The sequence below is a fragment of the Suncus etruscus genome, chromosome 6 (genome assembly GCF_024139225.1).
Source record: "Suncus etruscus isolate mSunEtr1 chromosome 6, mSunEtr1.pri.cur, whole genome shotgun sequence".
In the NCBI taxonomy this organism is placed as follows: Eukaryota; Metazoa; Chordata; class Mammalia; order Eulipotyphla; family Soricidae; genus Suncus; species Suncus etruscus.
In genome coordinates, this window is record NC_064853.1 from 65837637 (window position 1) to 65853003 (window position 15367).

The 15367-nt window shown below is 50.5% G+C and overlaps 1 protein-coding gene across 3 annotated transcripts; it reads left to right on the forward strand.

Annotated features, from left to right (window-relative positions):
- The first annotated feature begins 1800 nt into the window (after positions 1 to 1800).
- On the forward strand, positions 1801 to 9445 carry SHOX2 (short stature homeobox 2). Of its 3 annotated transcripts, none has more exons than XM_049774470.1 (5): positions 1801 to 2329; positions 4831 to 5039; positions 7294 to 7351; positions 7659 to 7747; positions 9005 to 9445. In XM_049774470.1, the coding sequence occupies exons 1-5, from the start codon at positions 1921 to 1923 to the stop codon at positions 9296 to 9298; spliced, it is 1059 nt and encodes a 352-aa protein (XP_049630427.1). In that variant the 5' UTR covers positions 1801 to 1920; the 3' UTR covers positions 9299 to 9445. The 3 variants fall into 3 exon arrangements, with proteins under 3 accessions (XP_049630427.1, XP_049630429.1, XP_049630428.1); XM_049774472.1 differs by having other exon boundaries at positions 1805 to 2257; positions 9041 to 9445; XM_049774471.1 differs by having other exon boundaries at positions 1806 to 2257.
- Positions 9446 to 15367: the final 5922 nt, after the last annotated feature.

Consider the following 15367-nt stretch of genomic DNA (forward strand, 5'->3'; position numbering starts at 1 on the left):
ATTTACTCTTAGTTTTACAAAGACTATCAAAGACTTGGTATCACGAGTAAGTTGCTGTATCATCAGAAAGTCCACTCACTCTATTTTCAGGGTACAAGGAAAAGTCCCCACAGAAACAGCTGAAGGGAAATGTCAGTTTACACATTCAAGTAAATGTAACTGCCGCTGCAAATATTCTTGTGACATCTGTATGTATGTGTACACATTACCTATGGACATGTGCACACTTCTCACCGTGAGCTTTGTCATGCACAGTACACATGGCTGGGATATAGGTGATTCTTCCAAATAACAAAGTTTCAATGAGAAAAATCAAGTGTGCGCATCCGTGTGTAAGAGTGTCCCCGATGCGTTAACTAGTCCACAATAAATAATTTCAGAATACAGTACAAATTTCACGTCTATCATTTACCAACACCAAGGGACTAATCATTTGCTTTCCAGCATTAGGACATCGAGGAACTTGTGTGTGTGTGTGTGGGGGGGTGCGGCTAATGAAGAGCCGCGGTCCTTTCCGGGGTTGAGGAACGGGAGGAGGCCCTGGTGGAGGGAGCTGAGAGGGAAGAAGCTGTAAGAGTCTTGATACCCCAGAAGAGACCGAAGCAGTAGCCTTCCCCTCTGGACTGGGCATACTGTAAGCCCTGCCCCGGGCCAACGGTTCGAAGACGTCTTCACCGCCGAGGCCCCAGGAACCGGGTTTGTGCGCACAGGGGCGTGGGCTAGGGCGCTGGACCCAAATCCGGGTCAGGGGCACCAAGTTGGGTCGGGCTCGGAGAAGCGGGGTTCCCGCAGTCCCGGAGTCGCGAATGCGGACTGTAAGCCGTGTGGGGGCGCAGGGTGGGGGCCCGCGAGCGAAGCTGCCAGCCCGCAGAGCAGAGCCCGAAGCGGGCCGGGCTGGGCGCGGGGCACGCGCGTCCCGACACCCCGGCCCGGACGCCGCGCTCCTCTTCTGTGTCTCTGGCCACGCCCCAGCGTCCCCGCGAGTCGTGACACGGAGACCGACCCCGCGCCCGCTTAGATGCGAGAGAGGGTCTCGGCCAGCCCAAGCGTAGGCGGCCGCGGCTATCAGACAGCGCCGACGAAGGGCCCCTCGGAGCCCGGCCACCCACTCCGGGCCCAGCCCGTTCCCGGCTGCGGACTGGGGTCCACTCCCAGCCCTTTCCCGTCTCCCCTTCTCGCTCCACTCTCTCTTCCTCGCGGGCCCCTCTCCTCCTTCCATCTCTCCATCCCTCTCTCCATCCTTCTCTCCGCGCCTCTCCACTCCTCTGGCCATCTCCTGGACTCCCTCCCGTCCCTCTCTCTTCTCTCTCCATCCTTCGTCCCTCTCTGTCCATCCTGTTCCTTCCATCCCTCTCCCTCTCTCTTTCTCTCTCTCTCTACCTCTCCCTCTCCTTCCATCTCTCTAACTCTCCGTCTCCCCCCTCTCCCCCGCCCCCCAGCCCCCCTCCCAGGTAGCGGGCGCGGGTGCTTCCCAGGAACGGGCTCCCCGCAAGTTGGGCAGGGGAGGTAATTGCCTGGGAACCGGGGGCCCGCCCGTGCCAAGTATAAATAGTGAGACTTGAAGCGCCGCGTCCCTGTCAGCCGGCGAACTCTCGGCAGGAAGAATTGTCAAAGATCTGAACATCCAACAAGCGCCCGGGCCGGGGAGCCGCGGCCCGCAGTTCCCTCCGGCGGCCCCCGCCCCGGCCCTGCCCCCTTCCTCCTCCTCCTCCTCCTCCTCTCCTCCTCCTCCTCCTCCTCCTTCTCTTTCTCCCACTACTTCTCCCGCTTCTCCTCTCCTTCTCCGGCCTCCCCCTCCCCTCCCCCTGCCCCATTGATGTGTTATCACTGGGGGGGCTGGAGCAGTAAAAAAAGAAGGAGGAAAAAACGCGCGGGGCTGGGCGGGGAGCGCGGGCGCGGGGCGGCCGGGCAGCGGCGGCGATGGAAGAACTCACGGCGTTCGTCTCCAAGTCTTTCGACCCGAAAGTGAAGGAGAAGAAGGAGGCCATCACGTACCGGGAGGTGCTGGAGAGCGGGCCGCTACGCGGGGCCAAGGAGCCCGGGGGCGCCGAGCCGAGCCGCGAGGAGCGCTGCAGCCCGGCAGTCCGGGCGGCCGGCGGAGGCGGCGGCGGCGGGGGAGGCGGAGGCGGAGGCGCAGGAGGAGGAGGAGGAGGAGCGGCGGGCGCGGGCGCTGGCGGCGGGCGCTCTCCCGCCCGGGAGCTGGACATGGGCGCCGCCGAGCGCAGCCGGGAGCCGGGCAGCCCGCGGCTCACCGAGGGTAACGCGCGGCGCGTGGGGAGCACCCCCAGGGCCCCGGGGAGCCGATCGGGGGTGGGGTTGGCGATCCGGGGCAGGCGAGTGGGGCGTGAGCCCTCCGCGACCCACCCGGCGGGGTCTGGGGGTGCCCGGGCAGTGGGAGGGTGCGGGCAGCGGCGAGCCCCGAGCCGGGAGCCCCCGAGGTCGACGGGTGGGCGGGCGCCCCCTTTGTAGACCCGGGCCGGGGGGCGCTAGCGAGAGGTGGGGAGAGGACTTTCTGCTCTCGGGCCGCCCTGGCTCTAGGTCGCCCCGGCCAGAACCCCAGGAATTCAACAGAAACCCAGGATCCCTGGATCTGGGGCGCCCAAACTTGATGTTCGCTGAGCTCGAAACGCGGCGGAGGCCCCAGGCAGGCAGCTTGCTTCTTTCTCTGGGGAGAATCCATCCTTCGGGCTCCTTTTGGGGCGGGGAGGGGGTTTGTTTTTGATATCGGAACAATCGTGTCCTGCTTCGCCTCCTCCAGTGCTCTGCTGTGGTGGTGGGTTTTGGGGTTTTGTTTGGGAGAGTCTGTGGAAGGGTACTTGGGTGCTCGAGAAGTGTTAGTTAGGAAACGGCTTTATCTCGGTGGTGGCACGTCCTGTACCCATTCAAAGGAGTTCAACAATAAAATTAATTTGGCACTTGGTGCCTGCAGGCACTGGTGCGCTGCCATATTTTTCCAATTAAGAAAATATGTGACATGCGTAGAATCACATATTTAAGCGAGCAATTAAGTTGTTTATAACACGGTCTGTTCCTGTTTAGGCCAATACGTGGGGATGGGGTGGGCGAATTGGAGATTATATTAAGTCTATTAATCAACTGGAAACGTGGACGTCTTTCTCTTTGAAGCCCCAAAAGTTTGAGAGGCAACCCTCTGTGGGCGCCAGGAAATAGACAAAGCCTCCTCGCCTCTCAGCAGCCTCTGAGGGCGCGTTTTCATATTTCAATTTCTCTGCAATATCGGTGGAATTATTTGCCTATTGATTTGGCTCCGGCTGTTGGCTCTAAGGCCCTAGTCCAGTTCTTGCCTCCATGGAGCGAGGACAGATGTCCACACAGCGGCCTGGGAGAAGCAGGAACGAGGCACCACTTGGATCGCGTGGCTAGAATGCCAGGCCTTGCACGCTGTGGAGATTGGCCTGGCGCACATCCTTCACTAGGTCCTTCTAAATTTGGGAAATGCTGGGGTAAGGGTTTGTAAAAAAAAAAAAAACGCTGCTGGAAGGGTTAGGCCGCGCAGCAGCTCCGTACCCGGTGTAGCCGACCTGTGTCGCTGGGTCTTTGGAGCCCGCAGCGCTGGACTGGCTCGTTTGTAAGCACGGGGCATCTCTTGTTGGATTTTTTTTTTCTTTTCTGCAACCCCGTTCTCCTGCAAACGGATTTTAATATAGGAATTCTGGGATGGGAAGAATCCACAAACCACCTCCACGCTCCAAACTCAGCTCTGACACCGTTAAAAAGTCCAGTGCTGTGACTGGGAGGCGAAGGACGAGGACTAGAGAGAGGCTGGGGACTTCTCTGTGGTGGCTGCGGGGTTCCCTGTCCCTTGGCCTAGATCTCATGCACACCCCTCAGGGTGCTTTTCTCCTCTGGCACGAGCAGAGTTCCTGCTTGGTGGTGTGGTTGTTGTTGTTATGGTTGTTGTTGTTGTTATTGTTGTTAACTGGGGAGAAGGGAGGACGAGAAAGGACCAGAAAGTAGCCACGCATGTGTGCAAACGCAGAGCAGGGGAGGGAAAAATGCATCTTTTATTAAACATCCGAGCTGCTGGACGCATGAAAAGGCTTTGCGCGACCAATAGAAACGGAGGATCGGGAAGGTTCGCTTGAACCTGTTGATCTCCGTGGGCTTCCGGTGCGGGGTCGCATCTGCTTTTCCTGCGGGGAGGTAGAGGGGCAGCCGGCGATGGCCTTGCGCTCCGGAGGCCGCTTTTCCAACTCTCGCGTCCCGGCCCGGAGCGCACCGAGCCCTCCAGGCCGCGACCATGGCGTGGACGCCGCTGCTCCGGCTCCCCGAGCCAGACAGTGCCGACAGGCCATGCAGGGCTGCCTCTGCGCCCCCCGTGGGCTTGGGCTGGAGCCTCGGGTGAGCGGCGAGCGTGCGCGGCTGCCCAGGTGCCCCCGAAATCCACGCGGCTCGATGGCTCCCCAGTGGGCCTCGACCGCTTGGAGAAAGACCTAGAGGAATCGGCGCCCGCGCGGGTGAGCCACAACCGGCCTCGCCGCGCCCCGGCTGCCCCTACTGAGCCCGCGGGTGCGCGCGAGGGCCACGCAGCAGGGCAGGATCTTGGGGTGCAAGGAGTGCAAGGAGGAGGTGGCTGCAATGGGGAGTGGGCGACTGGTTCCCCCTTTTGCCTCCCCGAGGCAGCCCCCCCCCCAGAGTATCTCTTGCGGGTCTCCAGGAGGATGAGGGGCTGGAAAGGGCCCAGAGGTGCCATCTAACAGGCTTTGCTGTTGTTTTCGTCCTTGTGTGTCCGTGCGCGTGTGTGCGCGCGTGTATGTGTGTGTGCGTGCGCGTGGACGTTCGTGTGGCTTTGTTCGTCACGGCCCCCAGTGTCGCCGGAGCTGAAAGATCGCAAAGAGGATGCGAAAGGGATGGAGGACGAAGGCCAGACCAAGATCAAGCAGAGGCGAAGTCGGACGAATTTCACTCTGGAACAACTCAACGAGCTGGAAAGGCTCTTCGACGAGACCCACTACCCTGACGCCTTCATGCGCGAGGAACTGAGCCAGCGGCTGGGACTGTCGGAGGCCCGAGTGCAGGTACTTCAGCTTGGGGGGTGCCCTGAAAGGTCAGTGAGGGGCGCACCCACCCAGAGAATTGGGGTTCCCGGAGCCTGCGGAGAGGCTAGCAGAGAGGTTGTGTTTTCCAAAGTCTATCCTAGCCCTTTCCCCTCATCCCAACATGTGTTCCCCGCACAAGAGCTGGGCTTGCTCCCAGAGTTTCTATAAACCACACCCCCTCGCCTCACGACGCCTTTAATGTGGTTTAATCCTAATGGGCCTACTTTTATAAGCCTTAAAAAAAAAGAAAAAAGAAAAAAAAAAAAAACCACAGAAAGCGTTTTATCTTCTGGATGCCTTAAAAGTTACAACGAAGATTTGGTTCGCCCCGGGTTGGGTTTCCTTCTGGATCTGTGCTGGGGTCTAGGTTTGGCAAGCGGATATGCCAATTAGGTTTATAGATGTAAAGACTATAAAGAAAATTAGCAACTGTTAAGTGCACAAATTTACAGTCCATGCTTCCTGGCGGGGTGCAGACTCTGTGAAAAGGGAGAAATGAAGGCATCAGAGTCGCTCTTTGTTCTCTCACTTAACCTTAGCAGCGAACTTGAACACAGAAACTCCAAGTAAAAAGGACTCCTAATTCTTCAAGTTGGCATTTCCAAAATCTGACAGCCCCTTCCCCATGAAGTTAGGATTATAACAAAAAAAAAATTTTTTTTTGCTGGTTGTGGGTGAAAAATGGTAAAAGTAGGCTGGAGTGGGGACAGCATGAAGGTGAAACATTATATACGTATGTATCATTTTTAGCTTTCCACTGAGCAGAAATTTAAATGTTTCAAATTGTATTTCCGCTGAAATAATAAAATAAATGAAAATGATGGTCATTATTTGTTTGAACACATGGAGCAGTTTTAGGCCTGAGCATATGCAGCTGTTCCAAAGTATCACTGTAACAGATACTCCCTGGGTCTCCGGGCGCAGAGACCACCATCTGCAGCGAACTAGGCAATTCTTCGGGGGCTTCTCCGCATCTTGTAATAGGATCAGAACAAAAACAGAGCAGTCCGGTTGAAGGGGAAAAGTAATAATAGGCAGCCCCGGTCAGATGGGCTTAGCAGCCAAGCTGCTTTTTCAAACCTTCCCAGCTTTCCTGTGTCCTCAGATCTCCTGAGGCCCAGCAGACCCCTTGAAGACATGATGATAATTATTAGGGTTATGAGCATCCGTATCTACTCGTCCCCTCTTTTCTAGAGTAAAAAAGATGCAGGAAGCCCCAGGCCAAGTGCGGTCCAAGTGGAATGGCACCCTAGTGGGAAGGATTCTCATCTATTGTAGGGGGTGAAAAAAATTTTTTGAAGATTTTATGTTGATTGAAAAGGGCTTAGAAGCCACAGTTTACTTTCATGCTCCTTCAAAACATTAATTTGTGAACCACTCAACAATGCTGTATGCCATAGAACACAAACGTGAGATACATTTTTCCAAGATCTGTGGTGCTCCCTGTAAAGTTGGCGAGTGTCTTTAAGATGTTCTGGAGACCGGCTCTGTCCTATCCGGGATTCATGGCTCATAGTATTGCTCCTTTTTCTTTCTTCCTAAGAAGTGGAATTTTCTTGCTGGAGTTTCTGTGTATTTATTTTCTTCATGATTCTGTTTAAATTCTAGACCTAATTTCTAGAAGCTTCTCTACTGTCCTAACTGCAAGCGGGCTTTTTTTCTATAGGGGCAAATTAGGTTATCATGATAATGGCTCAATTATTCAACCATTGTCTTGCATACTGCTGCACCGTGCTACAAAATTTTTAAATTTTGTAGTGAGACTTTTGGACAATAATTAACTTACCTCATTCATCCTCCCCATCACTATTAGCTTTCGTATTTGTTGTTTCTTGAAAATGAAGCTAATTAATATTACAGGCTATTAATGAGCACATTCTCAGGTCTTACTAGGGAAACAGCTAGCCCCATTATCACTTTAGTATCGAATATCAGGCAGCATTTTTGAGAGCTTAGGGACTGTGTAATGTGGAAACATGAGACAATGACTAGTGGTAATTTATCAAGAAACAATTTATCTTGTAAAAGTCTAAAAATGTGTTCTATTTTTGCCACTCGTTTGCATTTTAATTTTGAAAACTGTTTCATAGAATATTCAAGGGTTGCTGCTATGTATTGCCAATTGTTACCTAAAGCACTGTTTTTCATCATATTCTTGTACATTTAAAAATAATTGAGAGATCATATTAAGTTCTTGGGTTTTGTTTGTTTTTGTGCCCTCTCTGATTTGTAGGTTTGGTTTCAAAATCGAAGAGCTAAGTGTAGAAAACAAGAAAATCAACTTCACAAAGGTATGCTTCTCTGATTTAAAAACAAGTTGGATAATGACAGTAAAAAAAAGAATTGGCCAGGGACATTATTTTAAAGAAAGAAAAGACTTCTAGGAAGGACTTTATCATGGTTCTTGATTTAGAAGCTGCTCTTAAGGCTTTAGAAGCAGCTCTTAAGGCAGTTCCCAGCAAGCATCCCGCACGGTTACTTAAATGACAGCAGCTGTAGAGAAAAATCCGCTCTTTCTTCTGGGTGCCATTTCAAGTCCTGAGAAACTGTCAGAATTGTCAGCTTCCCACTGATGTTTCACCACCCTGTTCTTCACAGGAGTCCTCATCGGGGCAGCCAGCCAGTTTGAAGCCTGCCGAGTTGCACCCTATGTCAATGTGGGCGCTTTACGGATGCCCTTCCAACAGGCAAGTGCATTCACTCCAACTCTCTTTGGAACTACCAGGGTGTTGGTTTAAACTGTTGAACTGCCCCTTCTGAACCCCTGGTATTGGTGTCCATTCAGTTCAGCCAGGGGATCTATCTTGAGAGAATAGAATCTGCTCACTTTCCACACCCTACCTCTCAGCATCCTTTTTGCCCTCCTGGGAACCCCTATAAAGTCTTGTGGGCAGCAAGAAGTCTTTTACAAAATATGCTCAAGATGATTCTTGGGGAGCTAAAGGGAAAGCTTTGGAACCCAACTCTATCAGCTCTGTCACATTGTCACATTTGTTCTAAGATGTTTCCCAATCAACTCTCTAAATCTTTATCTAAATATTTATCTAGTATATGTTCACAACATAAAATGTCTTGGACAGAAGAAAAAAGAAAATTGCTACCAATTCAGACCAGATTTTTTTAAAAGCTGCATACAGACCAAACTTTCTCTCTAGGGGAGAAGGAAGCCTTGGTTCTTCTGGGGGTGGACTGCTCTGCAGTCCCTTTCATGGCTATAAAGCAATTTTGAAAGGAAAGTCTGCTGCAGTGATTTAATCCCTAAAATTTCGTGCCCTGAACTCCCAACCCCCTAAGACTAGGGGTGTAATTTTTGCCCAGCCTAACTGACCTCCTCTAGCCCCAGCCTGTTCCCCTCCACTAAGAAGTCCTGATTGTGTCTTAGTGATCAGCACTTCAAGTTCTCTGGTGCACCCCAGTGTTGAAGTTCAGTGTTAAGTGATCTTAAGTCACTTGGCGATGTGGGGTGCTGGCATCCTGATCTGAAATTGTGAAGCCAGACACAGAAATGGGCATTTTAAAGGGGAGTTTTGATGTCCATTGCGATCAGATATTCCTGAGAGACATGAAAAAGTCACAGTTTGCACCGTGGCTCTCTCTGTGTGGATTGAGAGGTGGGATAAGAGCAAAGCACACAGCGAGGAGGGAACCCCTCACCCTAAGAAACCACTGGCATTTAGCAGAGGGAGATATTTTAGCCTCATCACCTGGTCAGTCGGGTTGTGTCTGTAACGCGCAGCTCCCTAGAAAGGGGTCGTGTTCCTGCAGAGGGTGTCCCCTCCCATTTAGGCCCACCAGCCCCGCAAGGCCTTAGCAAACTGGGGCACACCTGAGTCTTCCAGTGGCTCTCCCCCCAATTCAGTTCCAGCCTAGGTCGGTCCCAGCCTCCCCTTCCCTCTCCTCCTTCCCTCTGTTAATGCTCTGTTTCTGTTCTGTTGTCACCCTAGGATAGTCATTGCAACGTGACGCCCTTGTCCTTTCAGGTTCAGGCGCAGCTGCAGCTGGACAGCGCCGTGGCGCACGCGCACCACCACCTGCACCCGCACCTGGCCGCGCACGCGCCCTACATGATGTTCCCGGCACCGCCCTTCGGACTCCCGCTGGCCACGCTGGCCGCAGACTCGGCCTCGGCCGCCTCAGTCGTGGCCGCCGCCGCCGCCGCCAAGACCACCAGCAAGAACTCCAGCATCGCCGATCTCAGACTAAAAGCCAAAAAGCACGCGGCCGCCCTGGGCCTGTGATGCCGCACGTGTCCGCGCCCCTGCGCCCCGCTCCCCAGCGCTGGACCCCACCCCGGGAGCTGTGGAGAGGCTGGAGGCTGCAGACAGTGGCTAGGCTGGAGAAGTGGACTTCTGCCGGCGCAGGAAGGAGAATCCTGTTGGTTTAAACACACTAAAAGAGGAAAAATAAAATAGAAAAGACCAAGCAGAGCAAACGTTTTAAACGAGAGCAATTTCTTGATTTTCTTTGGCTCTGAAGCAGGCTCCTGAGAGCCAAGGAACCAGGAGTTGAGAACGTTCAAGTCTTTTATACGTGTCCAAATACGGACCCTGGACGGATGGGGAGGAAGGGCAGGCTCCGGCTTTCAGTGTGTGTGCGTGCGTGTGTGTGTTGGTTTTGGGTTTTTAATGGGCCAGAAGAAAGAGGTAAAAAGAATTCACGTGGAGGGCAAGTGCACCACTGGGAAGTTCACCGGTTTTGAAAACTGACTTTTTTTTTTCTGCGAAGTTCACTTTACTATGAGACATTTGAGAAGCGAGGCAGGCCTCCTTGTACAGTTTATCCGATGCCTTGAGTTAAAAACCACCACCGTGGAAGGAAAGAGCGAGGAGAGGGAAAACTCAACTTTAAAAACCAACGAGGAGAGAATCTATTGATATAGTCTGAGGCGAGGTGGAGTGGGGGATGCCCCAGATCAAGGTTTGCTGGGCTGAGCCGGGCCAGAACTCCGGTTTGCATGTTACTGTATTTCACGCTCTGCGCTTCCCTGCAGCCCCTGGCTCTGAGCGCATCTGCTCGTGCTCAGAAAACAATACCCGACGTCTGGAAATCTCTGCCGCTGTTTCCTGCCCGTCTGGACCCTGGGGGACAGGGTGGGGGGGTAGTAGGAAGGAGATTCACACGTGCCCTGGCAGGCACGGTGGGGGGAAGAAGACGAGGAAAGGAACGAAAGGCCCGGCGCTCCCGTGGACAGCCCAGCCCGCTGCGCGCTCCTTCCCTCCAGCCTCTCCAGTCCTTCATCTGTGACACCCTCCCCCCAAAGCTGTTCGAGAACCCCTCAGAAGCTCTGTGCACCCTCTCTGTCCCTTGCACTCACCCACCCAGCTAGATACAGGCACTAGGCTTGTGTAAAATATGTTGATACACTCGAACAAAGTTTATTTTCGCTATAATGTGTGAGCTGGCGATTGACTTTTGACGTTTGCGTTTTATCTCACAACTGTGTATATTCCAGTTAAAATTTCTTTGTTTGCTTTTTCCCCCCCTCCATCCATGTAAACTATTTAAACAGGGGTTCCCAGGACTAGCAAGCTGGCTCCACGAGTGTCAAAAAAGGCCTCCTTAAGGGTTAACTGGGCTTTTCCTTCTCAATTTACAAGAAAGAGGGAAAGCTCCTATACCTGAACTCTGGGATGCAAGGGACGCGGTTGAGCTTTGTAACTATTTGTTCTCCATGAAAACAAGATTATTTATATTTGCCATATTTTTTCTAGTGTATTAAGTTATTTTAAACAAAAGAAGATGCTGTTATTTCATGGCGTGTTTTGTCGGTACAAAAGGTTTTTGGTTTCACCTCTGTTAAACCTTTTTAAATAAGTGCCAAGTTATTCATTGAAGACACTTTGCGATCAATTGAATGAAAATAGTATTGTTTCATTTGATGGGGTTCGCTTCATCTTTGTTCCTGTGACTATTAAACTACCGGGACAGTCCCTCCGCCTGCCTGGTCCGTGACTGTGTCTCTTTCCAACCTACCAAGTCGAACGTGCGCCTGGGCTGTGGGGTCCCGGCACCCCAGCACCCCGTTTGGTCTCTTGTGGAGAAGGCGGATTGATTTTCCACGGGATCGATAAAGGAACAGATGATATGTGAAAAGACAGGCTAGACTCTCCCTTCAGCGCGGACTGATTCTTCTGCATCACCACTTTCACCCTTGAAGTTTATTTGGGGACCCGGAGCTGGTGGGGTGTGGGGGAAGCGGACCACCCAGAGAACCCCACCGGGGTTAGATTCTGTCTGCTCCCCGTTCTCGTACCCCCTGGACAGGGCGATTCTCCGGGTCTGAAGGGGATGGGAATCATGAAGTAAGCCCCTTTCTCCCCACTTCGGTCTCCAAACTTGCTCTTTGGACTGTTCCTTGGTTTAAGCAAGAGATTCGAGAAGACCCTAGAATTAGATTAAGAGGCAGGGATCCTCCTCCCCAGCTGCGCCCCTTTCGTTCCAGGCACCCTGGGGTGTCGCCCAAGCCAGGCTCCGAGCTGGACCCGCCAATCGCACACAAAACCCCCCTTGTCCCAGGGTCCCCCTGAGCTAGAGGATGCCTCCCCGCCGTGCCAGCGGGGTTTCTGGGTGGACGCCGCGGTAGTTCGCGCTTGTCCTGAGCAATGCGCAACACACCCCACCGTGAGCCCTCTGGAAGTGCTAAGGCGCGCTGTAGTGTCCCGGGAGGGAGCCTGAAGGTGAGGAACCCTCAGGCCGTTCAGGGTCGGTGCTGGGAGCAGGCTCAGTTCTCTGGTCCCCGGAGGGTCGATCGGGCGGGCTGGGCGCAGCATTTCTGGGGCTCCTGAGCAGCTCTGGGTGCACCTTCGGACTGGACCCACGCGCACGCGGCCCCCAACCAGTTCCAGCAAACGGCCGGAGTACGCGCTCCTTCCTTCCCCCAGGGGTACCCCAGGATGACCCTCTGTGACCAGCCCGGTCTTTTGGGTTGAAATTAAATCATGTGACAGCTAAAAAAAAAATTTACCCCTCTAATCTTTCAGGGTGTGCGAAGCAAAGGGATAAAAACAGTTAAAAGGCCATGTGGGGCTCGTGGCTTGGAGCTGAACCGATAAATACCTATTTTGAGTGCCCTCCTCCCGCCCCTATTTAGGACTTTTTTTTTTTTTAAGTTCCTCAGATGGTAATACTTTTCCATACTGTAATGCTCAAATTTCCCAACGATTTTGATTTCTGGAAAATGCCCTTTTGGCTTCAGTGACACGGGATCCTGGTATTTCTTCACAAATCAGTTCACATCATAAATGCAAACATTTGCAATAAGATCTCAAGGTTGTTTATTTTATGTAACCTCAAGTACTTGACTAAGTTAAACACCCGGACAGAAAGTCTGTAAAATCGGTTTAATGTGTGAGAGGGAATTAGAGGATCTTTCCTTTTCATCACATCAACAAAGCATTTGACATTGTTTTCGTTGTCAGTCTCCCAATTTTTAAACAGACTCACAATTGACTATTAATTTTTGAGTCATTCTGCTCAAAAATAATTACTGAAGTTATATCCTGCTTTAATTAAATGTATCTGGGCAGCAGAAAGGAATTATTTATTCTACATTGGGAAGGGGGTGATTGTTTTAAATGCCATATTATCTTAAATTATTATAGTTCAAATATAAATAAAGTCTGTTCATTTCAAGGAGGATCTGGGGAGGGCTGACACAGTTTCTTGATGTGACATAGGAAGAGTTAGTCAAAGTGCATTAAAGGAATATCACAAACCCAGAAATAATAAACATGTCATTCTAATGAGAGTGTTAACTTATGGTTAATGTATTCAAGGTAGTTTTTTACATTTCATATGGAATCTTTTACTATGACCTGCCTGGAAATTGCAAGGCTTGTTCTTTAAAACCTAATTTATATAAGCTCCTGATATACATAATTCATAACTCCTGTTGGTATATATATATATATATATATATATATATATATATATATATATACACCCCGAATCTTAAACCTTCACAATATATTTACCAGTATGTTTTCATGATGACTGGAATAAAAAACATGAAGTTTTAATTTTTTTCAAGCATTATGCAAAAAGCCTATGCTTGCCCTCTGTGTGAAGAAAAAAGTAATTGAAAATTAAAAATTAAAAAGGATTAGATAATTTTCAGGCTCAGATATAGAGTGAGCACTAAAATATTTCAGACAGGCAACAATCTGGTATAAGAAATAGAAAAATCTCCAAGGAAGACTCTGGTACCCAGGCAATCATTCTTGTCTCTAATTCATAAAACAAAAACTTCTCAAGTCTTGGGGTATTTTGTTTTGGGTATTTTATGTGTCAGTCAAGGTAAACACTGCATATGACTTCAGTTCTGGAGAATTTAGTGTAATACTTATATGGACTACTCGTGGCACCAGGAGAGGCTTTGAGTCTAATAAATCATACGGAGAGGAGTGACCCTATTCTAGCTCCTGACCCAGCCCAACCAGCCCTGAGCCTTCAGCTAGGACGTATGTCTGCAGCGTCTGTGTCCCAGGACACAGACTTCCTGGGCACATCTTTTCCCACCATCCAGTGATCTAAGATGGGTTTAAGAGTGCTGTGTCTCAGTTTCTTTAATTTAAAAATGGGATCCCATTCTTTTTTTTAATGTTGGGCCATACCCAATCATACTCAGGACTTACTCCTGGCTCCGTGCTCATCCATTACTTTTCTGGTGGGCTCCAGAGACTGTAAGGGGTACTGGGGGCCAAACTTGGTTGGGTTATGTACAAGACAGTACCTTCCCTGCTGTACTATTTTTCTGGCCCACCAGTTCAGTTCAGTGGATTAGCTGATTTCAGATTTGCTCAAGTGCAGGGCCCATGCATGCAGCAAAATCCAATGAAATAGAAACCTCTTCAGAAGAAAAGGACAAAGTGGGTGCCAAAGAGCTAATGCTTCTCAGCTGTAGGCAAAAGGGAAGTATCACCTGCAGGTTTCTGGATCTTAAAAATACTCCATCTAGTGAAGGGCATCTGGAGGGGGTGCCAAGGAATTGGGGGCCTAGTAAGAGAAGCCATCCATAGATTCCGGAGCTGCAGAACACAACAGATACACCATAGCAGAGAGGACAGTGGCACTTACAGGGGTCTCACTGTGCCTGGGACAGAGTCATGAAGTCCATTTTCTTCACAGCCAGAAGCTGTCTACACATATGAACAGCTCATTTTGCTTTACCCTTTTTAGACCAAAAATATGCAAAATGTATAATATTTTTAGTTTTGGAGCAACATCTTCAGGGTTTGAAGCAAATGTTCACAGCTTACTCTGAACTCTGTGTTAAGGGGCCACTCCTGGTGAAATAATATGTAGTTCTGGGCATCAAACCCAGGTCAATGGTGTGTGAGGCAAGCACCCTCCCTGATGTAATATCTCTAAGCCCAATGCTTTCAAAACATTTTTTTTTGATTTTTCTTTCTGGGAGGTGAATGGCCTTCTAGAGGCAAAGCAGGGTGACAACCAGAGGTAAAGAAGCCATTGTGATTATCAAATGCAGCAGTACATGTATGCTCTGGATATATCAGCCTTTCCTTTGTCGGGGAATGTCAAAAACGTAAAAACTACAGACGGGACTTATTATAGATACACATAAAGATGGTAGTATGCAAGGAGCATTTGATGATATGTCCTGGAAAATCAACAATTGAGTACTAACTGCAGACAAAAGGAAGAGGACCACTGTCTACACTGAGTCAGGTTGCTAACACTTGTCTTAGGTTTTCTGGAATATGTGCTTGCAGACATCTTGAATCTGGAGTGGAGATGGGTTTTATGGGCATGAGAAATCTTTGAGTTCAAATCTCATGGTGCCACTTAATAATTGGCCATGCAGGCCAGGGCATGGCTTCAGCGTCTGTCTCCTCTTGGGTCCTGACCTTTCCTGGTGGTGGTGTGTATGGACTGGAGCACAGTGTGGAGTACACAAGGCAGCTGACCTCACTTGCCCACTTCCTTACTGCCTTCCTTTCTGCTTTCACTCTACAGTCACTCAGGAGAGATTTTTATTTTGTTTTTCTGACTAGAGCAGAGATTCCCCAAATGGGCGATCCCCCCACCTTGAGGATTCTAGAGGTAATTCTAGTGGAGTGCTGTTTGTTTGTTCACTGGGTCATATAGCCAGGTTTTGTTTGTTTTGTTTTCATTTTTGTTTTTGGGGCCATACTTGGTGATGCTCATGGGTGAATCTTGGTTACTCAGGGATCATTCCTGGTGGCTTGGAGGATCATAGGAGGTTGAACCTGGATCAGCCACAGGGATCCACAGGGGAGGATCCCCACTGTACTATTGCCTTCAGTTTCAACCAAGCATTTTTATTT

Excerpts from the sequence above, each read along its gene's own strand:
- SHOX2 (XM_049774470.1), top strand. The coding sequence starts at position 1,921 with ATGGAAGAACTCACGGCGTTCGTCTCCAAGTCTTTCGACCCGAAAGTG. Across the intron at positions 5,040-7,293 it reads TGTCGGAGGCCCGAGTGCAG|GTTTGGTTTCAAAATCGAAG; the intron begins GTACTTCAGCTT and ends TCTGATTTGTAG. Across the intron at positions 7,748-9,004 it reads TACGGATGCCCTTCCAACAG|GATAGTCATTGCAACGTGAC; the intron begins GCAAGTGCATTC and ends TTGTCACCCTAG.